General features: G+C 37.9%; 2 protein-coding genes across 13 annotated transcripts in view; one reads left to right on the top strand and one right to left on the bottom strand.

The window, feature by feature from the left end:
* Window positions 1-26,696, top strand: part of LOC141379466 (uncharacterized) — a 275,167-nt gene that overhangs the window by 236,363 nt on the left and 12,108 nt on the right. The gene's annotated exons all lie outside the window — the stretch shown is intronic.
* filip1b (filamin A interacting protein 1b) overlaps window positions 146-26,696 on the bottom strand; it is a 97,416-nt gene continuing 70,865 nt past the window's right edge. For 5 of the 12 annotated variants that reach the window (XM_073933750.1, XM_073933749.1, XM_073933751.1 and 2 more), the window contains 2 exons: window positions 19,220-21,980; window positions 12,533-13,044 (listed from right to left, as the gene is read on the bottom strand). In XM_073933750.1, coding sequence (XP_073789851.1) covers window positions 12,871-13,044; window positions 19,220-21,980 — 2,935 coding nt within the window. In that variant the 3' untranslated portion in view covers window positions 12,533-12,870. Of the gene's footprint in view, window positions 2,052-12,532; window positions 13,045-15,233; window positions 15,299-16,306; window positions 17,729-18,311; window positions 21,981-23,874; window positions 24,000-26,696 lie in introns of those variants that run through there. The other 7 variants (XM_073933754.1, XM_073933755.1, XM_073933753.1 and 4 more) reach the window with 6 other exon arrangements.

Raw genomic sequence — 26,696 nt, forward strand, 5'->3', positions numbered from 1 at the left:
AGCCGATAATCTTTCCTAAAAACTGAACAGTTTGTGGTGTAAAATATAACACACCCAGATGCTCAAACAGACAGACAAGCAGAAAGACAGACATGGTAGACAGACAGACAGTAAATAAGTAATAATAAATAAGAATAATAATACAGAGGATTTAGGGTGCTTTTATTTTATAATTTAGACATATCTGAAAAGAGAGAGCGACAAGGTGAGCTATCAAGTTGAGGTGAGTCTGGCCTGTGGAATCAGTCAGTTTTTTAAATCCAGAAACACAGCTGTAAGTTTCTTTGAAGGGCTCTTATTTTGTAATTGTGCACAAAGAAATAGAAGTTAACAAAATGAAAACATTTAGATGCATTTCAAAACAGTACAAACTGATAAATTGTTCAAAATAAGAATGTAGATATATTTAATGATTTAATATAGACTGGGGTGAAACATTTACTCTTACAACACACCTCTTTTCGCATGGCTTAACTTCTAGTGTGCTGTTTGTCTTCTTTCACTCAAACTTTCTTTACCAGTAGCAGCAACCTGTATGCTTCTTTTTCTGATGTTTAGTGGCAATAGGCAAGCCAACGTTGCAACACAGGCTCACTTTGAAAAAGTAGCCCTACATATATTTCTGGAGATCATGAATTATGTAGCCAGAGCTACGTATGGCTGCATTTCATCTTTAAAACGAACGATACGGGTCAGTATGACGCAAATCATTTTCGTGCTACCAACTGACCGCTTACCTTCATAAGGACGGCTTTCCCACTGTTACGTTTGCCCAGTAGCTCGACATGTACGCTGGCGGACTTGAGATGCAAAAAGTAGTTGACCATGACAACGTGGTTCGAGTCTGGTGAAGAACGGTTCCAGAAAGCAAGATAAGACAAGAACAGAAGCCAAAAAAATATATAAACAAGTAAATAACAAGGTGAGAAAGGGGTAAAACCTGAAAGCATGGTAAAATTAGCCAAGGGCTTTCCTTTTTCTGGATTGCTTTTGAAAACACTATCGGTTGGGTTTAGGGGTGGGCGGGTCAATCGGTGCTTTAGAAAACACTATTGATTGGGTTTGGGGAAAGAGGAAGGTGGGGGGATCGATTAGTCATTCTGTCAGTCAGTCGACTGCAGCCTCTGTTGGATTTATGTGGGAACAGCAGACGCGAATGGCACTTGCGAGAGAAATTTTAGATCTGAAAAAGCGAACACATCGGCTTCTGGTGGATTCGCGAAAACAAAAACTGCCAAAAAAAACATACCTCCAGGGATATATTTTACTCTTTCCAGAAATGTAAATAGGGAGACGCAATCACAATGAGCCTGGGTTGCAAATTTTAGACGCATTACCACCAACTGTGCTGGAGAGTGGAGTGACAACGAGACAGGAAAAGAGAAAAAATATATATATTCTGCTTAAATTTCCTGTGTCTTTGAAAATTTTTATTTTTATTATTATACATTCTATTGCCTAATATTAGTTCTAATGTCATCTTTTTTCCATCTGTATTTATCTTTATTTCCAGCATGTCTCTCTTTATTATATGCTCTACACTGTTCAATTGTTTCATTTTTCTCCACATGCTTCACTGACCGAAGCATCCCATATGCTTCACTCATCGATCTGCTGTTTGATTCCCTGGAGTAATCCAGCCTGATCTCACGAGGAAACGTAAGTATTTTACGCTTTGTCAGTTTAGTGGCTAAATCGTACAAATTCATACAAGTTCAGTTGTATGAAAATGTGCGACAACTGTCATTGGGTGATGAGCAAATCGTACAAAATTGTATGAATTAGATCGTACGAATTCATACGAATTATCCACAAAATCAAAATGTTACGAATTGCCATGAGATTGCGTTGGAATAATCGGTGCATGCGTGCTTCATCTGTGCCGCCGCACGACAGATCCTCCTGCTTGAACTGGACTTGCGCCTGGTTTTATGGGTGCGTTTGAATGCAGGGCAGGTGTAGAGACCCTTCAGTCAGGCATATTATACGGAAATCATCCAAAACGCAGCCTTTTCAGCGCGGCTCTCGATTCACATGGAGGACAACATTCTCTGTGGATGAAAACAAGAAAAATGAGCTGGAAAAAAAACCACAACTTATTAGATGGAAAGATTCACGTTCACTTTAAAGTCCAAGTGAACCAAAAGCTGCGACCATTTATTTTTTCGTATTGTGACAGTTCGTTGAGAAACGGAATGTGCACTTTTCAGTCTGACGTCACGCAAATCAACTCTATCAAACTGTGTGAGGAGGCTAAACAAATGGTTATAATAAATGTTTACGAAGCAATGTAATACTTTCGAAAATCACGATTGCAATGTATAACCATGCCTAATATCCAATGGCCAGTTGTTCATATGTGGTATTTGAGATGCAGCAAGTTTAGAGACTGTCATGTACACTATGATTTGATATAAAAGTCACTTTAATGTGTGATATGACTAAAAAGTGGTCATAAACAATTTTTTTCTCAATTAAATTGAGTAACGGCTTAGACCCAGAAACTGTATTTTATACGTCACCACTTAGCAAGCAGATTAAATGAGAATACAGTGGGTGGGGCTTGTTTTTTCTACTGCAAGCTGATTGGATGTAGTAAAGTAGGCATTTCATTCAGAAAGATTTGGGGATAAAGGGTTTGGGGAGAGTTATTAAAATCTAACAGACTCCTGCTCCTCACCAATTCTGTTTGTTGTTAAAACTGACAATTGGAGGCGGTGTTGCCAACTATTTTCAATGCAAAGTCGCTAAATTATGTCATACGTCAATTTGCATATTACTGACGTCATCACGTTCTACCATTTCTGTTTGTTTTACAGCCTATGGTTAATAAAAGGGTATTTATTTTTGCACTACGCTTTATATACGCATGTCAATTTAACTAAATTTATTGCTGTTTGAATACAGTATATCAGTACAGATGTGTAGTGAATTTGGCATAATTTCTCAAACGTAATAAACTCAGACAAGTTCCGAAACTGTCACTGAAATGCTGTGATTGTGAACAAGAAAAGAATTGTTAAATTTAAATTGTTAAATATAAGACAAACAGGGGTGGGTAGTAACGAATTACATTTACTTCGCTACATTTACTTGAGTAAAATTGCTGGGTGATGTGTACTTTTTGAGTACGTTTAAAAATGTCAAATGTCAAATTAAGTAATAAATATGATTTATATATAACTTGTTTGTAAATATCGTGAGGCGCCGTATTGGAGAGGTTGGGTTGCGAGAGATTGCTACAGACAAATTACCAGTTTGTAAACATTCAATATGCACGCAGCAAGGTTGCAGAAAAATTTACAGCGAGGGAATGACATCTGATACGGTACAGAGTTTGTTGTTGTATTAAAGATAAGTTTTATTGATTACATATTATATATTTTATTTACATAATGCTTTCAGCGTATTATAACAGCTTGTCACCCAGTGAAAAGCACAGTTCTTCAGCAAAATTAGCGGTAAAGTGAGCAACATTCATCTGGCAGGTCCATTTGCGCTAGCACCCTCCCAAATGATATTGGATAAGACGAAAAGGCCAAGCATCCAGACCGAAATATATAACAATCTCATTGAAACTCCAAGTGATTTTACAAGAGAGAAGTTAAAGGCCTACAAGTCTTTGGATGCCTTCAATGTTGTTCTGTGTGGTCATGTGCAAGAAATAATCTTCCATGATGACCAGATTCAAAACTATGTCATGCTAAAAACCGAGGTTCTGCCAAGCCAAAGACAAGGGAAGAAGATGGAGCTGTACAAGGCCTGAGTAATCATCAACAAGCAAAGCAACTCCATTCTGACAGCGAACTGTACCTGTATGGCAGGGTATGTGAACTTACATGTTTACATTACATTCTAAGCATTCAGCGTCAGCAATTTAATTCACCATATTTAACTGTGTTTGCTGAAATCATTGCTGCGATCAAAAATGAGTAATGTGTATGATTCAGCATAGCGTGAACTTAACTGATATAACATGAGAACTGCAGCATTTTTGACTAGGTCTTCACTCCATTCAGCTCTTTTGATGGCTGTGTGCCATCATAAGACGTGTGCGGTTGGCATTAAAAGCAAAATTTAATCGAATTTGGCATCTTATTGCACAACACAATATGTTTACTATTGCAAGCTGTCTTTTTTTGCAACCAGTATGCATGGTTGAACCCGTGTGACGTCATGTGTGACTTAGGTTGTTAATAGGGTATATGCCGAGCTAGTGTTTTTCCTATACTGATAAATGTCCGGTGACCTGTTATTGAGAACTTTTTTCCATTTAATACGCTTTCTTTTACAGCATCGATGTTGTAATGTCATTAAAATACATTCAGTTAAATAAACTTTGGCATTCATTTTGTTGCTCAACCGTAAAACAAGACAAAAAGCCGCTTACTCGCACTCGCCCGTCAGAATCGGCAGGCTAGCGCAGAAGCTCCATTCAATATACTGGGGTAAAATAAATGCTCATATTATAAAGACATGCCGGGGGAAAATGTAATTTAATGCAGTGCTTCTTGTACAATCTGAGACCCACTTTATATCGGATATCACTCAGCCAGTGGAGATTTTTAAAGAAAACAAACCTTAAACGCGGCAGTTTTTGCATTGCCATATAGTTCGCCGGATGCGCTTAACCAAGGTTACTGGCAAATCAAAAGTCCTATTTGCATGCTTCGGCATATACCCTATTCCCCTATAGAGACGCGTCTCCCCCTTTCGCTTAGAGCGCGCTCGTTTATGTTGGGATGATGGCTGAAGTCGAGGACGTGCGAGTTTATACTGCAGTCACACCATGGCCACCTGCGGGTCTGAGAAGGATGGTCACGCTGTCTGTACAGTGAGTTTATCGGACCAGATCACCAGCCGCAGCCTCAAGTTCAGTCTGTTTTCACTCCAAGATGTCAACAAGAATAGTTTGAATAGTTCTTTCATCAGGTACTTTTTTACTCTTACTCAAGTAACTTTTACGATTTTTACTTTTACCTGAGTAAAAAGTTCCATTAGTACTTGTTCTTTTTCTTGAGTATGGATTTTGGATACTCTACCCACCAGTGGTGTAGAGTAACTAATTTCAAATACTCAAACTACTGTAATTAATTACTGTTTCTCAGGAATTGTAATTTACTGACTAGTTTTTAAATTGTGTACTTTTATTCTTACTTCAGTACATTTTTAGTGCTGTATCGGTACTTTTACTCCACTACTTTTCTTCTACCTGCTGTTACTACTTTATTCTTGTCTATGGAGGTTAACAAAATCAGTCCTGTAATTCCTGTCCAATCAAATCACACATAGAAGGTAAATTGCATCTTAATGAACTACCTCAAGACATGGGCGATTTATAAATGCAGCAAACTGTTTGGAAGCATTAAAAGTGTCCAAGAAGACGTCCAAAATCAATATCAGTATTTGACGTCAATAGGTTGGTTAAAGATGTTGGCTCGACATTGGATTTTGGTCACTTTCTAACACAACCTAAAATTAACCAAATATCAACGTCATTTAACGTTGTTATTGGACATTAAAATAACGTTATACTTAGACGCTGGCTAGACATTGAATTTTTGTCACTTGACATCACAACCTAAATCTAACCTAATATTACGTCCTATGACATTGTGTGCCTGCTGGCCAATAACTACATGCACTACAGCAGGGGTTTTCAAAGTGTGAGGCGCGCCTCCCCTGGGGGGCGCCAGAGCATGTCAGGGGAGGCGCGGGAAAAAATATTATATAATAAAAATATAATTATGAAGTTTAATTATTATATGTATTTTTTGTTATTTTTAAACGTTTTAATTAAACAAAGTTAAAAAAAAATAAAAATACGTCAAAAATAAGAAAACCTTTTTTACCCAGAAGGCCATAGCTGTGAATTCACTTCTGTTTGGCAAGCCTGCTAATACTGGTATATGCCTGCTAATACAATGGATCGGTTTCTGAGACTCCCCGATTCAAAGCCTTCAAGTTCAGGGCTTAAACCCAAAAGACGACGATATGATGATCAGGATTTGAGTTTAGGATTTACGTGGACAGGACCAGCTGATGAACCACGACCTTTATGTGTGGTTTGTCAAGATATTTTGGCTAATGACAGCATGAGACCCGCTAAACTTCGACGACACCTTGAAACCAAGCATGATGAGGTAGCAGTAAAACCTCCAGAATTTTTGTGTGTGTGTGTGTGTGTGTGTGTGTGTGTGTGTGTGTGTGTGTGTGTGTGTGTGTGTGCGTGCGTGCGTGCGTGCGTGCGTGCGTGTTTGGGAGGAGGGGGGCGCCAATGGATAAGTTGTGTCAAAAGGGAGGCCCACTGTCTTAAACTTTGAAAAACCCTGCACTACAGAATGTTGCGTTTACACACATCCACAAACTACATGTAAACGCATCAGCTTTTCACAGCGGATACTTTTACACTACATTTTTAGGCAAGTAATGGTACTTTTACTTAAGTATGATATTTCAGTACTCTTTCCACCACTGCTACCCTCCTCTCAAGACAAAGGAGAAGCAGATTGGTTTGACTGTATAGAGGAAATACCTCACACTTGCAGTGCTAAATCATTTCCGTCGATACGCAGAGGAGTGATCTGCTCTCGGGCTGCAGTTGGGAGAGACTGCTGTACGACGACTGAGCCGACTGTCGGTGCTTAGGGGAGGGGTCGACGGCACCCACAGCTTGTTGAGAAGAGCAGGAACGATTTAGTATGGACACACGAGAGTCTATAAAAATCTCCTGTAACACACAAAAGTCGCTAGATTTGTTGCTCGGGGGGTCTGAAAAGTCACTTAGTTGGCTACACTGCTTGGAGGGGTGTGGTTAAGTATTTTAGCCACGCCCAATATCTCAGACAGATCTAATCTGAGAATTAGACTTGAAAACAAACAGGAAGTGCATTTTCAGATTTCAGTCAAAGATTACAAGGGTAAACAATTGGTTGTACCTAATGACATGCACAGATGAACTGTTCACTACAAAACTAGCAATGTGAGCTAACAAAATCAATATAGTTAGATTTGATTTAATTTTTAATTTAATTTTAATTTGATTCAACTTTAAGCACTCATAAATGGCCATGTTCACACAGAGGGTGGAAATATCCCAGCAGTTTTACGACGGTTTTCTGGGAACGGACTCTCCAGAATGCTTTATCTCATGATGAGTGATGTCATCAGCGAACTGCCAAAGCCTGTTATTACGCATGGATGGATTAGAAAATGGGCAGTCGGTTATTTTTTCCACAGCAGGCTGCGGCAGTGGAAGTGGAATTAATTGATTTTAAAAAGCCTCATTGCAATGGTGACACTAATTCACAGTTCATCTAAAAATAAATAGCTCTCTCATCATTTACTCGCTCCAAAAGATGCTTGACTTTCATTTCCCCGTGTCTAATAATGCCTGGATGAATTGGAAGCACATTTAAAGACCCTGAACCACAAAACCAGTTAGTATGTCATTCATTTTCCTTCATCTTAGTTCATTATTCAGTGGTCGTCACAGTGGAATGAACCATCAACTACTCCAGCATATGTTTTACACAGCGGATGCCCTTCCAGCCGCAGTCCAGTACTGGAAAACACCCATGCACACTCACATTCACACACACTCATACACTACAATTCAATTCACCCATAGCGCATGTGTTTGGACTGGGGGAAACCCACGCCAACACGGGGAGAACATGCAAACTCCACACAGAAATGCCAACTGACCCAGACGGGACTCGAACCAACGACCTTCTTGCTGTAAGGCCACAGTGCTAACTACTGAGTCACCGTGCCACCTTATGAACAGTCAATAATACATTTTTCTTTTATGCCAAAAATCATTACAATATTAATGATTTGGTCCACCGTCTGGTCAAATAGTTTTATAGCTAGTGGGTCAAAATTTACCCAAAGGACAACTGTTGTACCCTAAATGTGTACAGCCTCCTGTGAGAATAGAAAATGATAATTTTTTTTGTTATGTTAAGGTAATTTTAGGCGACACATTGGTTAGCACTGTCGCCTCACAGCAAGAAGGTCGCTGGTTCGAGTCCCGGCTGGGTCAGTTGGCATTTCTGTGTGGAATTTGCATGTTCTCCCCGTGTTGGCGTGGGTTTCCCCTAGTCCAAACACATGCGCTTTGGGTGAATTGAATTGTAGTGTGAGTGTGTGTGAATGAAAGTTTCCTCTTGGTGTTCCGGTTTTCCCCACAGTCCAAACACATGCACTATAGGGGAAATGAATGTGTATGGGTGTTTCCCAGTACTGGGTTGCAGCTGGAAGGGTATCCGCTGTGTAAAACATATGCTGAATAAGTTAGCGGTTCATTCGGCTGTGGCGACCCCTCATTAATAAAGGGACTAAGCTAAAGGAAAATAAATGATAAAGGAATAGTTTGTCCAAAAATAAAAGTTCTGTAATAATTTACTCAACTTCCAAACCTGTTTGAGTTTCTTATTACTGTTAAACACCCAGGAAGATATACTGAAGAATGCTGCTGCTGCATAAAAGGTCTTTTGACTTCAATGGATGCTTCTTCAGGATATATTATTTGGAACCACTTGAGTGGAAATGTTCATTTTTGGGTTGGGCTGCGCAATATATCAGAAAATGATCGTCATCGCAATATTATTGCAATATACATATCGCAGACATTTTATGCATTTGGTTGTTTATCTATTGACCAATCAGAATCAGATGGGGCTGTACTATCATTAGCCCCGCCTCCCCAGTAGTTGCTGTTCTGCTATTGGCTGGAGTGACCCAAAGGTGAACCCAGAGCTGAAAATAAACACTAAACGTGGGAAATGATGACAACAGTCAATCAGAGTCAGAATATCGGCTGTGGTTTTCACTCTAGTGTTTTAAAGACTAAGAGCACTACACCCGGCACAATAAGTTATATGTTTTTATTATTAGCAGTATTATTTATTATATGCATATTTATACTTGTTTTTACAAAATAAGTTTAGATTTGTCCTGTTGGGTTTTGGAGACGTCTGCATCACTGTATGGGGCATAAGAATAGGATGTGTGTTTGGATATAACTCGGTTGTTTGATCACACTTCGTTATTATTGTTCATTTATTACTTTGCTGGAATTTAGAACTGAATTTAGAAATAGTTTTAAACAAATCTTTGCACTTAAAAAATGAAAATAAACATGTAGACTAATGGATGTCTTCAGTGGAGTAAGTTTCCACCGTTTCCTTATCCACGAAAGTAAAGAGTAAAGAGTAAAAGTAAAGAGAAAGTATAGAGGCCAAATGGGGGAGGCTCGTTCTTTATCATTGCGCTGCAGATGCTCTGTTTAACTGTTTTCCCACTATTTCTAAATTCTAATTCTGTATACATTCCTAATTTTTTGCATTCAGTTTTTCCGCTTGCAAAGTCCACTTTGTATATAGCAAATGCACCATGGCACGACGCAACTGACTCTTAACGGGAATGGAAGATGAGACTCTGATTGGTTTAATACACCTTACCGTACATTCACACCAAAATCGGTGAGAGCGTCAAAGTAGCCAGAAGTCATTAATTTTCAATGAAAGCGGCGAGGAGCAGCGCGGTGCGTATTCGCCAGTGTGGGCATTGAATAGAGTTGAAATCAAGTCAACTTTATAGTAATGAGCTATGACATGGTTTGGCGGCAAGCAATCAGAATGAAGAAGTCCACCGCTTGATAGGAGTTCAGAGAACACAGACCTGTGAACTTTGGTTCCGACCACAGTTTTTTCCAAAGGTTTGATGATTGCGGTCGCCGGATTTTCAATTATTTACAATGTTTTCTTACAGGAACATGCATTAGATAAGTTACTGGCAAGTTACTGATGTGCATTAATGTTATATATATATTTATCTTTTAAAAAAAAGCGTGAATCTCATGCGACAGTACAAAACAGTATAGCTGCTTCAGGATATTTCACACATATGAACATATTTGATAATTAAGTGGAGCAAAGCCACACCACATGCAACTCGATCTTTCATTCTTAAATGAATTTGATAAAAAGTGCGCAACATTCTCATGCTAGAAAGCTTGTTTTATGCAGGAATGTAACTAATATGCTGCACCGTCCCCTTTACATACGAGATCAATGTATCAAATTCTGATGCTTTCGCCGCCGGAGCTGAAGGCAGACAACATTGTCGCCAGGGTGGCCAGAGCGACCTTGGATGCTCTCACCGCTTTTGGTGTGAACGCACAGTTATGCTCAAAACACACTCATAACTCATTAATAGAATAAGCACAACCCTGTTAGATCATGTGCCAGGGTGCAGACTGTATATTTCCGTCCCTAAACTACCAAAAGTGGATTCCGATACACCCTTAATTCTTTTGCACCATGCGCTTTAGACTTTGCGCTTAGATCATTAAAATAGAGCCCAGTATTTTTTAAAGACTAAACGTTTCCACCTCTACACAGTCATTCAGTCTTAGAATTAATTAGATCTGAAAAGTATCTTTTACTTGTTTATTTTAATATCTTTAAATAAATAAATGATTTAGAATATAGCTAAAAACAGCATTTTTCCATGGAAATATCGCATCCTAAGAAATATCGTTATCACAATTGCCTATTCCATTAGCCTATAGAGCAGCCCTATTTTGAGTGATCAATCTTTTTAAGAAAAACAATTAAGTACAAAAACAATTATGCAACCTGGGCTCATTGTGGAAACGTAGCCCCGCGGACGTTTCAGCGGACCGCGAGATATGTCCCGGGAGGTACGTATTCGAGCAGTTTTTGTTTTCGCGGATCCGCGAGAGGACGCTGTGCGTGCTTTTTCGCATCTCGGGTGCCTCTCGGGAGCGCGCGCCGTTTGCGCCCGACTATTCTCGTGCAAAAAGCCGCCGGTTCGGCCGCCCTCCTCTTCCTCCTCCTACTTCCGTAAACCCAAGCGACGGTTTGCAAAAGCCGTCCAGAAAAAAAAAAAAAAGACTCGTCTTCGATTTCGACCGCGTTTTCGCCCTTATTTTTCGGATTCTGTTTTTCATCTTACCTGATTTCTGGAACCGATGTTCCCTGGACTCGATCCCGGTCGTCGTCCCCGCGCCCGGCTCCTCCTCCTCCAGGGCCTCCGCTCCGCCGACGCAACGCTGTGAGCTAAGTGGACAAACTGGTTGCAACGGGAAAGCCCTCCACTCGGAGGCGAGCCTTCGGCCGGCGAGCGCAAAGAGGAGGAGCGGCGCCACACCGCCCCGCAGCGTTCGCTCGAAATAAACTAACGTACCTCCGGCCACGTAAATCGCTGTCTCCAGAAACGTCCGCAGGGCTACATTTCCAGAATGAGCTTGGGTTGCAATTATGCTGTGTGAGTCAGTACCTATAGCCTGGTGGTTAAGTGTGCCTACATATAGCACCCTAGTGCTTAAAGCGACCTGAGTTCGATTTCCGGCTCGAGGTCCTTTGCCGACCCTTCCCCTCTCTCTGCTCCTAACTATTTCCTGTCAATTCTGTACACTGTTCTATCCATTAAAGGTTAAAACTGCCTCAAAATAATTATGCTGTATGAGATTTCACTTTGAATTCAGGTTCATTTTCTTACCCAGTTTCCATATGTAAATTTGTTTTCTTGTTTTAAACCTAGCTCATTTTATGAAATCTTTTAAACAACCTAATATATTCATATTGTACTAGACTGTGTTACTGAAAGAAAGCATTATATAATGCTATTATTACTATCAAACTCCTACACTGTTAGAACTTAGATATCTAAAACTGTCTCTGCCGAACATGCTTTATTAAAATCTGTATGGTTTAAGATGTTATTCACACATTATGGAGGTTTCCTGACCTAAAATACATATACTGTATGAAGAAATAAACAATACCCTGTCTGCAGCTTCCCCCTTAAGCATTGCCTAAAACATTAAAGGTCCTGTGAAGTGTTATTCGATGTTTGACTTATCAGATAGGGTGGTATATTTTTGCTCCGGGATTGGCCAGCCCAGTCCCCAGAGATGAACATTATTAAGCATGTCTGGGGGAAGATGAAGGAGAAGACATTGAAACCAAAGAATCTTGATGAACTCTGGGAGTCCTGCAAGAAAGCTTTCTTTGTCACTCCAGATTTGGTTGGTCAGAAGAGTTGATGAGAAACTGCAGTATGAGGTGATGTGAAATGAACCATGGATCCATTCAGACCCGGCAAGTCCAAACTCGGTCCTGGAGGGCTGGTGTCCTGCAAAGTTTAGTTTCCACCCCATCAGACACACCTAGGCCAGCTAATCAAGCTCTTAGGCTTTCTAAAAACATCCTTGCAGGTGTGTTGAGTCAAGTTGAAGTTAAAATCTGCAGGACACTGGCCCTCCAGGACCGGGTTTAGACACCCCTGATTTAGAAGGAAGGGACAAACTACAAGCGTCACATGTTTATATCAGTTTTATATCTTCTAAATGTGAATTTTGTCACTGTTTTTGGAGCACACCAACAAATAGATGTCCTTAAAACGAACAACACTGATACTAACATCTATTTTTTGTTTTATTTTCATAGGACCTTTAAATATATAAATAATCAATGAATAAAAGGCTAAAAATAAATAATTCAGAACAAATATTTATTTAGTGGAATCACAAAATGTATTTAGTGGCATTTAATTCAACACATTATTAAGGAAACCTCCACAAGCACTTTTACAAAATGACACATTAGTGAAAAGATGAATGGAAGCAAAATAAATATGATGAAGGGTTAGTGAACAAACGCCTGTGCATAAATCAGTCACTCTGTGTGTGTGATCCAATCATGAATGTCTGTACATGACATACAATATTTACATTATTACCACAAAACACGAAATGGAGAGCCCAGTGCCAGAGATTGCTTTGATTTACATGGCAGGATTTCTCTCAGTTCTGTAGTGCTTAATTAATTCCCAATCTCAGCTCTTTCCTCCGACTGCAGAGCTGCAGACTGCTGATTTCCTAAGTTCAATTTTCATGGACTCGGAGCGTGTGCTCGTGGACAGGCCTAACACTGCTTTCCCTGTTTTCATACCTTTTGACATGGGGATTCTTGTGGCCGTGGAGCGAGATGATTGCACATCCGTTCCATTCTGGGGGAAAAAAGGTGAAAACGGGAAACATGAGGTCAGGTTTGAGACATTTTTATTTCTTTCACTTTTGACTAACCGTGTGTTTGTTTGTTTTTTAGTCACAATAAGTTACGGTGTACATTATTTAACATTGTTCAAGAATGTAAATGTACTAGCCCAAAGACTACACTACCTGACAAAAGTCATGCTGTCCATCCCAGTTGTGAGAGCAACAAATAATAACTTGACTTCTAGTTGATCATTTGGAAAAGTGGCAGAAGGGGGATTTTTCCCATTAAATATCTGTTGAGCTGCATCTCAATCATCAGTAATACTGCAGAAGACCTACTGGAACCCACATGGACCCAAGATTCTCACGGAAATCAGTCAAGTTTGGTGAAGGAAAAATCCTGGTTTGGGTTTACATTCAGTATGGGGGCTTGCAAGATCTGCAGAGTGTATGATCAACATCAACAGCCTGAGGTATCAAAACATTTGTGCTGCCCATTACGTTACAAACCACAGGAGAGGGCAAATTCTTCAGCAGGATAGCGCTCCTTCTCATACTTCAGCCTCCACATTAAAGCTCCTGAAAGCAAAAAAGGTCAAGGTGCTCCAGGATTGGCCAGCCCAGTCACCAGACATGAACATTATTGAGCATGTCTGGGGTAAGATGAATTCAAAGTATCTTGATGGACTCTGTGAGTCCTAAAAGAAGGCTTTCTTTGCCATTCCAGATGACTTTATTAATCAGTGATTTGAGTCATTGCAGTGGATGCAGTCCTCCAAGCTCATGATGGAGTCAGACACAATATTCATACTGGTGCCACTGCAGCATGACTTTATATTATATATTTTATACTGGACATTATTTATGTTCAGTAACAAGACTTTTGTCTCAGTAAAGTCAGATCTTACTGTCCTGATTAAATAATTAAATCTTAAGGCATGATCATATTTGATTTTAAAATAAATAAAATAGAATAAAATAAGCATACTCTAGAGGGAACTTATAGGCCACATCTGATACTAAACGATCAACTAGAAGTCAAGTTATTATTTGATGTTCTTAAAACTTGGATATGCAACAAGACTTTTGCATAGTCAGGTAGAGGAGTTTTTTATTTGTGAGCCATTGGCCAGATGTAAAAGGCCTATACCAATAAAAATACAAATTCAAAGTATAAACAAAACTACAAAACAACAATAGCAATAAAACCTAGAGTTCACAATGTTGAAAGAAGCCATTTCTTAAAATTATATTTAAATGAATTAAATGATACACAATCTCTAACATAACATCGTAACAAATTCCACTGATGCAATCCTCTAAAAAAAAAAAAGCTTGAATTTGAGGTGAAATAGTATTTGTATTTATTGTGCCATTGTATTTATTGTATTTTCTCTCGTTTATAAGGCCATTTAAACTGTCATGTGTTTTTCTCAAAAGCTAAAATTAAAGCTATAAATGATATAAAATTAAATAAATCTATAGTTAAAATAAAGAATAAAACCAAGGGTTGCCATTCACAACAGTATACATATCCTGGACATAAATAAATAAATAAATAAATAAATAAATAAATAAATAAATAAATAAATAATATAACTACTATAAATTACTAATTTATACTAATTACTAATTATGTATAATAAATAATTACTATAAATTAATATAAATACTATAAATAAAAATAATTAAATGAACAAAATCTATGAACAAAATAAATATTTTTTCCTTTTTAAATTTAGATTTTCTTCTTCAAATATTAAACCAAAAAATTATTTTAAAAATTATATATATATATATATATATATATATATATATATATATATATATATATATATATATATATATATATATATATATATATATATATATATAATTTTTTTCTTAATTATTAATTATGGTCTTTTTTGTAAAACTTTAATATTAAACAATATTTCATATTATAATATACAATGGCATTTACTTATTTAATTATTTATTTATTCTTATTACGATCGTTGCTTTATTTAGTAGGTATTTCTAGGCAGGGATAAAAAGGTTAGCCTTATTTTGGTCTCATAATGTTATGTGTGAGGAGTTTAGTCAGTTGGTGCGACTAAGGACTTCCTTGACAAGCTTTCCTTTGGGTGACAAGCATGTCAGTACATTCCAGTGTTAGTTAGCCACCATGGATATAAGGAGAACACTGATTTATCTATACCTTGAAAGAGAGCTATCTAGGGAGCAGACGCCCCCTGATATCATTTTGAAACATTTCAGAAGCAACTGAAATATAGAAGATTTGGGGTTTAGGCACAAAAATCACAGAGTATTAATTGTTAAATGACTATTCTTGTCATATATGCACACTCACTTTTCTATTACAACATTGCACGTCTTCTACAATCCAAACAGGGACATAATAAAGCAGGGGTGTCAAACTCACATTCGGCCTTCAATATCATTTAATTTTGAACATGATTCACACCAAATGTGAATTTAAGTACATTGAATAACTGACATTGAGTAAATGTTACGGTCGTGGTTAGCTCAACTTGTTTTTGTTGCGTTTGTTTTAAGTAATGTTATAGTGTTTATTATACTTAAAAAAGGCTGGAAGTTGACTTAACTTAAAACATCCAGTGCAGCAGGCTTGCCTCACTTTTTGTAAGGTAGATCTAGGTATTACTTTTTAGAGTGTATTTGTGCATATGGGCTAAATCACATACAAAGTCAATGCAAACTTGGCAGTGTGAATGATAAAGAATGCACAATGCGTTAGCTGCAAATGCGCAGAATTTATCTCAATTGTGTCTTTCTTTCAAGTTCAAGGTGGTCATTATACATAGCAAATATATATATATATATATATATATATATATATATATATATATATATATATATATATATATATATATAGCAATTTAATAAAAAGTCCATGCTCCTTTTCATCGTACACTCACCGGCCACTTTATTAGGTACACCTGTCCAACTGCTTGTTAACACAAATTTCTAATCAGCCAATCACATGGCAGCAACTCAATGCATTTACGCATGTAGACATGGTCAAGAAGATCTGCTGCAGTTCAGCCTGAGCATCAGAATGGGGAAGAAAGGTTATTTAAGTGTCTTTGAGCAGGGCATGGTTGTTGGTGCCAGACGGGCTGGTCTGAGTATTTCAGAAACTGCTGATCTACTGGGATTTTCATGCACAACCATCTCTAGGCTTTACAGAGAATGGTTCTGTGGGCGCAAATGTCTTGTTGATGCCAGAGGTCAGAGGAGAATGGCCAGACTGGTTCTAGCTGATAGAAAGCCAACAGTACCTCAAAAAACCACTCGATATACACCCGGGGTCTGCAGAAGAGCATCTCTGAACTCACAACACGTCCAACCTTGAGGCGGATGGGCTACAGCAGCAGAAGACCACACCGGGTGCCACTCCTGTCAGCTAAGAACTGGAAACTGAGGCTACAATTCACACAGGCTCACCAAAATTAGACGATAGAATATTGGAGAAACGTTGCCTGGTCTGATGAGTCTCGATTTCTGCTGCAACATTCGGATGGTCGGGTCAGAATTTGGCATCAACAACATGAAAGCATGGATCCATCCTGCTTTGTATCAATGGTTCAGGCTGCTGGTGGTGGTGTAATGGTGTGGGGGATATTTTCTTGGCACACTTTGGGCCCATTAGTACCAATTGAGCATCATGTCAACGCCACAGCCTACCTGAGTATTGCTGCTGACCATGTCGATCCCTTTATGACCACAGTGTACTCATCTACTGATGGCTACTTCCAGTAGGAAAACATGTCATAAAGCACGAATCATCTCAGACTGGTTTCTTGAACAATGACAAGTTCACTGATCTCATATGGCCTCAACAGTCACCAGATCTCTAATAGACTAATAAAGCGGCCAGTGAGTGTATATTGTGTATAAACTACATCTCCCATAGGTTTGTTTTGAGATCCAGCTTAAAATTTCTAGTTGTTCCATATTTCTGCTTATCTCAAATGTGACGAAGTTTTGGAGAAAGGTAATAATGTGTCTCATGATATTTGTCTTTCTTATTTACTTTGATAGAGTAATGTCGCCAACCTGATTTCACCAAGTAGGACATGTTCCTGCATTAACATCTATGTTGATCCTGGAACAACATTTCAATCAGCCAATCAAAATTAAGGGATATGTTTACAGTTTATGTTAAGCTTAGGCTGACGTTTAGGTTTATGTACTTCTACATGATTGTTATCCAACTATTATTCCCCACTGATTTTGGGAATAACTTACAGTTATGGTTGGGTTTAGGGGTCGGGAAACGTTATGGATTTCATATTCGAGCAAAAGGATCAGCATAGATGTTAATCCAGAATCACATCATACTTGGCAAAATCATGACATGGAGGTAGTTTGGGTTTCTTAACCTGATAAAATGATTCCTTTTGAGATAACGCAAGGACATAACATTTGTTTTACATTTATGCAAATACATGCATTTATCGGTTACTTATTTAACAGTATGTTAAAGGACAAGTTCACCCAAAAATGAAAGTTCTATCATCATTTACTCACCCTTTACTTCATCCACATAACAACACGTTTTGAGTTTCTTTTCTAAGATGTTTAGAAAAATAGTGGAAGTCTGTAACCATTGACTTCCATATTTTTTTGTTTTTTCCTACTAAGGACGGTTGCTCAATGGTTAGCACACTGTAAAAAAAAAAAAAAAAAACTAATTTTACCGAAAATATCCCTAAATTTTTTACAGTAATTTTTTGTAATTTAAAATTATATGTAGAACTTAGTAAAATGACAAACAATCTCTCTAAATGAACAGTTTAACTTTAATTTTAGGTACTTTATCATTAAAGACAAATTACTGACATTTTTGTTTTTTATACAGGGAAATTACAGTATTATTTATACAGTGTTTTTTCTGTTATTTTAAATTATATTCAAAAATCCGTAAAAATTACAAACAATATCTGTAAATTAACAGCTTGACTGTTATTTTATGTACTATATAAGTAATGACAAATTACAGCAATTTGTCTGTTTTATATAATTAAATTGCTGTATTATTTACAGTGTTTTTTCCTGTTTTTTATGAAGTACATTTAAAATTACGTAAAATTAAAGTAATAAATTGTAATTACTTGCTCTGTAAAAAAAAAAAAAAATCATAAAAAAGGTCAAATGACTGGCAGCTACGGCTGCCAAACAAAAACCATAAAATTTTGGTAATTTGCATTGTTTGGTTATTTTTTTTACGATTTTTTTTTTCTTACAGTGCACTGTCACCTCACAGCAAGAAGGTCATTGGTTTGAGTGCTGGCTGGGCCAGTTGGCATTTATGGCATTTATGACTGTTGGCATTTCCCCCCACAGTCCAAAAACATGCGCTATAGGTGAACTGGATGAACTAAATTGGCCAAAATGTATGAGTGTGAATGTGAGAGTGTATGGGTGTTTCCCAGTACTGAGTTGCAGCTGGAAGGGCATCTTCTATTTAAAACATATGCTGGATAAGTGGTTTATTAGGCAGTTTATTTCGCTGTGGGACCCCTGATGAATAAAGGGACTAAGCTGAAGGAAAACGAATGAATGAATAATGCCCCATTCACACGGGGCGTCAGCATCAATGCTTCGTATTAACTTTAAATGGGTGACGTCGGGCATTGCCGAACTGCATTGTGGATCCGTCGGCACCGCTGCAGAAGTTGGGACTAGCTCAACTTTTTAAGCTTCAATGGAAGCGTCAGCCAATCAGATCACTGTATGCAAATACACCAGCTAGACAGTAGCCTATTGCTGACTGAATTTCATTGGCTGACGCTGCTATGACGATCCCATTAGTCCCAACTTCAGACACGCCTTCAGTCAAGCGTTGACGCTGAAGCCCTGTGTGAATGGAGCGTAAAGGTTTGTACCAACTCAGGGTGAATAAACAATGATTATTTTTTTTATTTTGGGCAGAACTATCCCTTTGACACTCCTTCATCTTTATATATGTCCTTCATAAATGTTTGGAGTACCTTGAAGGTGGGTTAATAGTGAGAACATTTTCATTTTGGGTGAACCATCCCTTTAAGGAGTAGTACCATTATCCAACCCATTGAGGGAAGCCATAATGCTGAAGTAGCCCTCGATGAAAATGAGTTTACCACCCCTGTAATGAAACGTAATAAATCTGGTCCTCACCACAGACTGAGTTGACCTGGATGGTGCCGAGGTGATGGGGGTTATCGTGATGCTACTGGTCACCTTTCCCTGGATCATGTTCCCGATATTAGCAGACGTCTGTCTAGGAGAACGCAGAACCGTCCCTGTTGGCATCTCCTTACCGTCTGAACTCAACCCATTAGGCCAGACGGTCACGGTGCCGCTTCGCTCATCCTGAGCTTTCTTGAACCCAGGTGACCCCAGGTGGATATGGATCTTGTTGTCCTCTGTGGTTATAATATTAGAGTTGTATTTGCGGATGGGTGAAGGAACTGTCTGCTTTTCAGGAGTCAACTTGAATACCGCTCTACCCATGGTCATCTCATGGGGCTCCGGGGATGTTTGGGACACCGGGGTCGCACTAACAGTTATAATAGACAGAGGAGAAGTGGGATGCTCTGAGCTTTTGCTTGGAGATTTAGCTCTGGAGATGGCAGTTATGGTGACTGGAGACTTCATTCGTTCTGTTGCCCCTTCGTTGACCTTCGATTTTGGCAACATGGAAGTAGGAACGATTGTTATGCGAGGTTTTTGGAGCCCAAGAGTTGGGATGATAGTAGTGCTAGAGAAGAAATCCTCAGCACGTGGACTGGTGATCTCCAATGTGGCAGTGCTGCTTAGATGGTCTGGAGTCACCTTAATATGAAGGGGCTGACCTGTTTTCTGAGACATGGTTATTTCTGGTGACTGTCGTGATGTTGTTCCATTGACCTGTTGGGTTGCAGGAACATCCTGAGTGATTGTAACAGCTTCTTTCTTCTTGATCCAAGGGTTCCAAGACTTTCTCATCCCCAAATCTGTAGCTGCCGGTGGATAACGGTCCAACACAGTTGGCTTCTTAAGACCTTTCTGCCTCAGATTACTCATGATGTGATTTTCCTCCAGAACCGACTTCTGAATAAACACTGCCGGAGTCTCATCTTCGGTGTATTCGTTTATATCTGCGTCAGTCTGTACTGCTGTGGAAGTAAGAGGAACGTCAACAATCCTTCTTCCATTCATGCTGGGTCTAAGGGCACGGCTGTAACGTTTGGTAGCCTCCAACTCTTTGGTTAATTTGACAACCTCTTGACTCATGTTTTTCTTTTTATCCTCTTCCTCAACAAACCTCTGCTGGAGAACAGTGTAGTCCACTTGAAGTTGAGAGAGTTGGTCCTCCTTGTTCATAAGCTCGTGGATCTTCTCCTTTAGTGCCTCTACGTCAGCTTTGAGATCTCTTGTTTTGGCCTCCTCAATCTTGCAGCGTAGCCTCAGCTCAGCTTCTTGGCTCACCAATTCTCCTTTTTCTATAGCCTTGTTCTTGGTGATCTGCGACTTCATTTCCTCTAGGAGTTGGGAAAGAGTGTTAGCCTTGTCTTGCTCAGTTCTGAACTTCTTCTCAAGCATGTCATACTCATCTTCAGTCTTCAACAAATCACCTTCCACCACTTCAAGTTGTTTAAGACGGTTCCTGAGTCTCTCAATCTCCACTGTGAGCTCCTTAACCTTGTTGTCCTCTTCAGCAAATCCAACTTTGTCCACATTCGCTCGGTTTCTTGAATACTGCCACTCAGCCTCCTCTTGCTCATCCATTTTGCTTTGCATCTGACATAACTTTATGCTGAGATCCTGTCGCTTCTCTTCCTCACTTGCAAGTTGAGACTTCACGTCATCTTTTTCCTTAGTAATAGCCGACACTTTGATCTCCATTTCGGACTTCAGTTTAAGAAGCTTCTTACTTTCCTCAATTAGCTTTTCCGTGACCTCCATGACCTTGCATTGCTCTGCTTTAAACAGCTTGTTCAACTCTTCACTTTTCAGCTCTTCTTGCTTGATTCGCTCTGCCATGCTCTTCCTCTCATCCATCAGGATCACCGTGAAAGACTTTAATTTGGTCAAGTCGTCTTTTAAACCCACCTCTGCCTTTTCCAGTCTCGATTCTGAACATTCAAGATCTTTAATATGGTTTTTCACCATTTCCAACTCACACGCCAAGCTCTTCGTCAAGGTTCTTTCTTTCTCCAGGTTGGAGTGCAGCTGGGAACATTCAGATTTGCTCACATTAAAAGCTCCCTCCAGTTTCTCCATGTCCACCATCCTCTTCTGGAGTTTCTCAACCTCCAGTTTCAGCTCACGACTGTGATTTTCCTCATCCTGAAGCCTCCTCTTTAGCTCCTTACACTGTGCTTCTGTTTTTGTGATCTCCTCATCCTTGCCCTCCATTTCCAGAACTCTCTTCCGAAGGTTTTCCAGCTCAGCCATTAGACTCGAGTTCCCACATTCTCCTCTGCTTATTTTGTCCCGCAGGTCTTGAAGGTCCTCCTCAGACCTCTGCAGGGTGCGATTGGTCTCCTCCAGCTCCTCAATCCTGCGGGACAGGCCGGCCAGCTTTAGTCGCAGCTGTCGACTTTCAGACTCCTGTTTGGCCAGCTTGGCGGTCATCTCCTCATGTTCCTGCAAAAATTTAAAGGCCTTATGTTCAATGTCGAGCTCCAGTCTCTTGATCTCCTGGCTGTCTTCTTTAGCTTTGCTGTTGATGATCTCCAACTGCTGCTCTTTTTCATGTAGCTTTTTGCCAAGATCCTGGACCCTCTGTTTCTGCTGGTCAATCTGTTCGATGTGAAGCTGCCTTTCATCCACAAGCATCAGGGCAAATGATTTCAACTTTACCAACTCCTCCTGAATTTTTTCAAGACGTTTGCTGTGATCCTTGTCCTTGCGAGCCTGGTATGCCTTCTCTTGCTCCAGCAGTCTCTTGAGTCTGGCGGAAACAAAGACAAATACATTCACATTAAATCACAAATATATTCACAATCAAATTAAAGGTCAAATTTTATATCTAGTATTTATTACTATTATCATTGTTACTATTATTTTATTTATTTATTCATTTATTATTAGAAATATTATTATTATTAATGCTTTTATTATTATTGATTAATTAATAATATATATATATATATATATATATATATATATATATATATATATATATATATATATATATATATATATATTTTTTTTTTTTTTTTTTTTTTTTAGGTTAGGTTATTTATCATTGTATAATTACTAATTTATTTTTTAATATTCTGCCCTCTTGTTACAAAAGTTTAAAAGAAAATGTGGATATGCATATATATTTGACTCTATACAAAGTAAGTACATAGTTTTTACTTACCCACCCACCCACTCACTCACTCTCTCTCTTTCAAAAAAAAAAAGAATATATATATATATATAAATATATATATATATATATATATATATATATATATATATATATATATATATATATATATATATATATACACATATATACACACACACAGTTGAAGTCAGAATTATTAGCCCCCCTGAATTATTAACCTCCCTGTTTATACTATTACTATAAATAATACAATAATACTTGACTAGTTATTTTTCAAGACACTTCTATACAGCTAAATATTATCAGACATACTGTGAAAATTTCCTTGTTCTGATAAAAATCGATTTGAAAATATAAAGAAAAATTCAAAGGGGGATAAAAATTCTGACTTCAACTATATATATATATATATAAATATATATATATATATATATATATATATATATATATATATATATATATATATATATATATACATACACACACACACACACACACACACACAAATCTCTCTTTTAAATTCATATTTCTAATAGGAAGCTATCCAATATTATATTAGTGCATATAAAGAACATTAGATTAGTCAGCACTGAAGCTAAATCTGGAGCTTATCTAACAAAATAACTTACAATAACGGTCCAAAAAACTAGTACACCCAAATTTACATGATTTTTAATTTTTTAGCAATATTTAGCATGAATTTAATTGTATTATCTTTCAATTTTTAAATATCTTTGGTGACAAATAAACAATATTTAATAAACATATCTGTTTAATAAATCTGTAATAAATCTATGCCTTTGTTTGTTGTGAATACATGCCATGTAGTGGCAAAACGACATACTGTATGTGCTTTTAGTAAATCATTGGTAATACAGTATGTGGTCTAAAAATGAATTTGACATTTTTGTTGTTGTTTTTTTTTTAATTTTATAAAATTTGCAGCATTTGTATCTAAAATAAATTTCTTTATCGCTTCATCATTTTAACAAAAACAGTTTCACTCAAAAACAGCCTATAAATTGTAAATCCAACGGAACAGAATTTTCATGTTGTCTTTTTTCATATAAAAGAAAGAGAGCAGGAGTAGAAGATAAGCACGACAGTTTAGAGAACAAGGACCAGCGTCCGCATGCTTCTGTGATCCTCCTTGACAGTAGTTACTCAACATTTCATGCTTGCATGATCACAGAACTGAAACAGCTCACGGGTAGCTGGCACATCAGCAGGAGGGGAAAGTCCCCACCTGGTAAAAAGTCTACTAGCACATTACAACAGCAGAATGAGTGCCAACAAGGTCCCTGATGCTGGTGAATGTTTACACTGATCCAGCTCAGCGGGAGTCTCTCAGTCCAGAGGAACAAAAAAAAGTCCACAAGCATATATTTCCCTCATAAATCCACGATCTCATTTCCTAACCACGCACATTTGAGAACTTTAGACGCTATAGCATATCCAAACATGACCGACTATTATAAGCTCATCTGCATTGACTTTTCAAACTCACCATCCACAGCAGAAGTCAAGGTAAGTCCATGCATAACGTATTGCGAAGTGCACAGCTTTAGTTAGCGCGAACTAGCCATGGCATTCCAGCATGTCAGGAGCGCAGTGAAAGGTGAATGTTTGTGTGAAACGGCATTGCCCCAGTTGCTGGTGATATCATCCTCTAACACAGAAGCACTCTGCCCTTGTTTGGCCAGGGGAGGAGGAGTCAGAGCTTTTCATGCACTCCTTTCTCCACTTTCCCCTCTTATTCTTTCTATTTCCCCAAGACTGAAGTCAGGATATTGTTTTAGGAAACCGTCAATTAGAGCTGCGGTCGAAGGCACCAAACCGGCCTGTGTCATTTCAAGAGCTCTCTTTCCATCTCACATAAACTATAAAATGACCCAATTACTTCCTTTCTCACATGCAACCAAAGTGTCCCCATGGGAACAGGCCACAATGGCGGGGACAAAAGTTTTGTATTGTACGAGAACAATGTTGCAGTCTTTTGGGGCAGATGAAGCTCTGTCATTTAGAAATGCTACGAGAGCAAATCTGACAAGATAAACGAATAAATAAACAGCAGCTAACCCAGATTTATTTTAATAATGGCACAATGTTTCAGATTTTTTTCGTTTAACATCTTAAACCACTGGAACAGTACACTACCGGACAAAAGTCTTGCTGTCGATCCCAAGAGCAACAAATAATAACTTGACTTCTAGTTGATCATTTGGAAAAGTGGCAGAAGGGGCATTTTTCTGATGAATCATCTGTTGAGCTGCATCCCAATCATCACAAATACTGCAGAAGACCTTCTGGAACCAGGATGGACCCAAGATTCACATGGAAATCGGTCAAGTTTGGTGAAGGAAAAATCATGGTTTGGGGTTACAATCAGTATGGGGACGTGCAAGATCTGCAGAGTGGATGATCAACATCAACAGCCTGAGGTATCAAGACATTTGTGCTGCCCATTACATTACAAACCACAGGAGAGGGCAAATTCTCCAGCAGGATAGCGCTCCTCATACTTCAGCCTCCACATCAAAGAAAGCAAAGAAGGTCAAGGTGCTCCAGAATTGGCCAGCCCAGTCACCTGACATGAACAATATTGAGCTTGTCTGGGGGAAGATGAAGGAGGAGGCATTGAAGATGAATCCAAAGGATTTTCCACAGCAGCATGACTCTATTTTCTATACTGGACATTATTTCTGTTAAATGACAAGACTTTTGTCTAAGCAAAGTCAGACCTTACTCTCCTAATTAAATCATTAAATAATCAAGGCATGATCATATTTTATTGTGGTAAAATAAGCGTAATCTAGAAACCTTTGCTTTTCATTTAAGCCACTTCTGATACCAAATGATCAACTAGAAGAAGTTATTATTTGTTGTTCCTAAACATTGAAAGGCGACAAGACTTTTGTCAGGTAGTGTAAATATTTTGCTGACTTGTGTACTATACTTGCATTATGCCAAATGTTTTAAAGAATGTTCTAATTCAGAGAAACAAGCAGTTTTAATTAGTCAGATGAAGAATGTCCTCCCAGTGTGCACCTTGATTAGATGACAACCTTGATGTCAAAACAAAATCAAAATGGCATCTAAAATTGGCATAAAAATCATATACAGGACAATCCTGTCATCTTTTTACATGTTTTAAGTCAATTGGCATTAAATCAAAAATTGGTATAAATCGAATCTAATTTAACTTATTTTTTATGTTTTCTGATGTTGCTTTGACATCAAGGTAGTTTACATGCATAGTAAGGATCCAAAATTCAATGTAAAATTGTATTTGGAATTGAAGCTTTCAGGTGAATACAATTTTTATATTATTATACTTTTTGTGTCCTTATTTTGGTGGTCAAAATTGTATCAATTTGTGGATTTTTTATTTATTTATTTTTTTTGGGTTTTGACAACAGGGATCAATTAGGATTTTTTATTTTATTTTGATGCGACCCCATCGCCTCTCATCAGCAATTGCTTCATGTTTCTTAGTTTCACTTCATGGCTGAAGACCACAACTTCTATGATTTCACACTAAGTCAGCAAAGTACACCTTTGTTTGTTGCGATTACACACCCTCTAGTGGTAAAATTACATACTTTTCATTATACTTGGTGCTCAATTAATGATTCAATTTATATAAACGGTTGAAGTCTTAGAAGAATTATTAGCCCCCCTGAATTATTAGCCATTTTTTTCCCGAATTTCTGTTTAACAGAGAGATTTCTTCAGCACATTTCTAATTGTAATAGTTTCTAATATCTGATTTATTTTATCTTTGAGATAATGACAGTAAATAATATTTGACTAGATATTCTCCAAGACACTTCTATACAGCTTAAAGTGACATTTAAAGGATTAGTTAGGTTAACTAGGCAGGTTAGGGTAATTAGGCAAGTTATTGTATAACGATGGTTTGTTCTGTAGATCCTCGGAAAAAAAAAAACATTGCTTAAAGAGGCTAATAATTTTAAACTTAAAATGTAAAAAAAAATAAAAATAAAAACTGATTTTATTCTATCTGAAATAAAACAAATAAAACTTTCTCCAGAAGAAAAAAATATTATCAGACATAGTGAGTAAAATTCCTTGCTCAGTTAAACATCATTTGGGAAATATTTAAAAAAGAAAAAAAAAAATCACAGGGGGGCTAATAATTCTGACTTCAAATGTATGTTGCAGTAGTACTTAAAAATTTTCACACTATAAAAGATCCATCCTTGCTGAATAAGAATATTGATTCTTATTTTTACCTTTAAATGAAGGTTATCCAACATTTTTTAGATTTATAATATTAATAATAATAAAAATAATAATAATGAATGC

This window comes from Danio rerio, chromosome 20, assembly GCF_049306965.1.
Source record: "Danio rerio strain Tuebingen ecotype United States chromosome 20, GRCz12tu, whole genome shotgun sequence".
Lineage (NCBI taxonomy): Eukaryota > Metazoa > Chordata > Actinopteri > Cypriniformes > Danionidae > Danio > Danio rerio.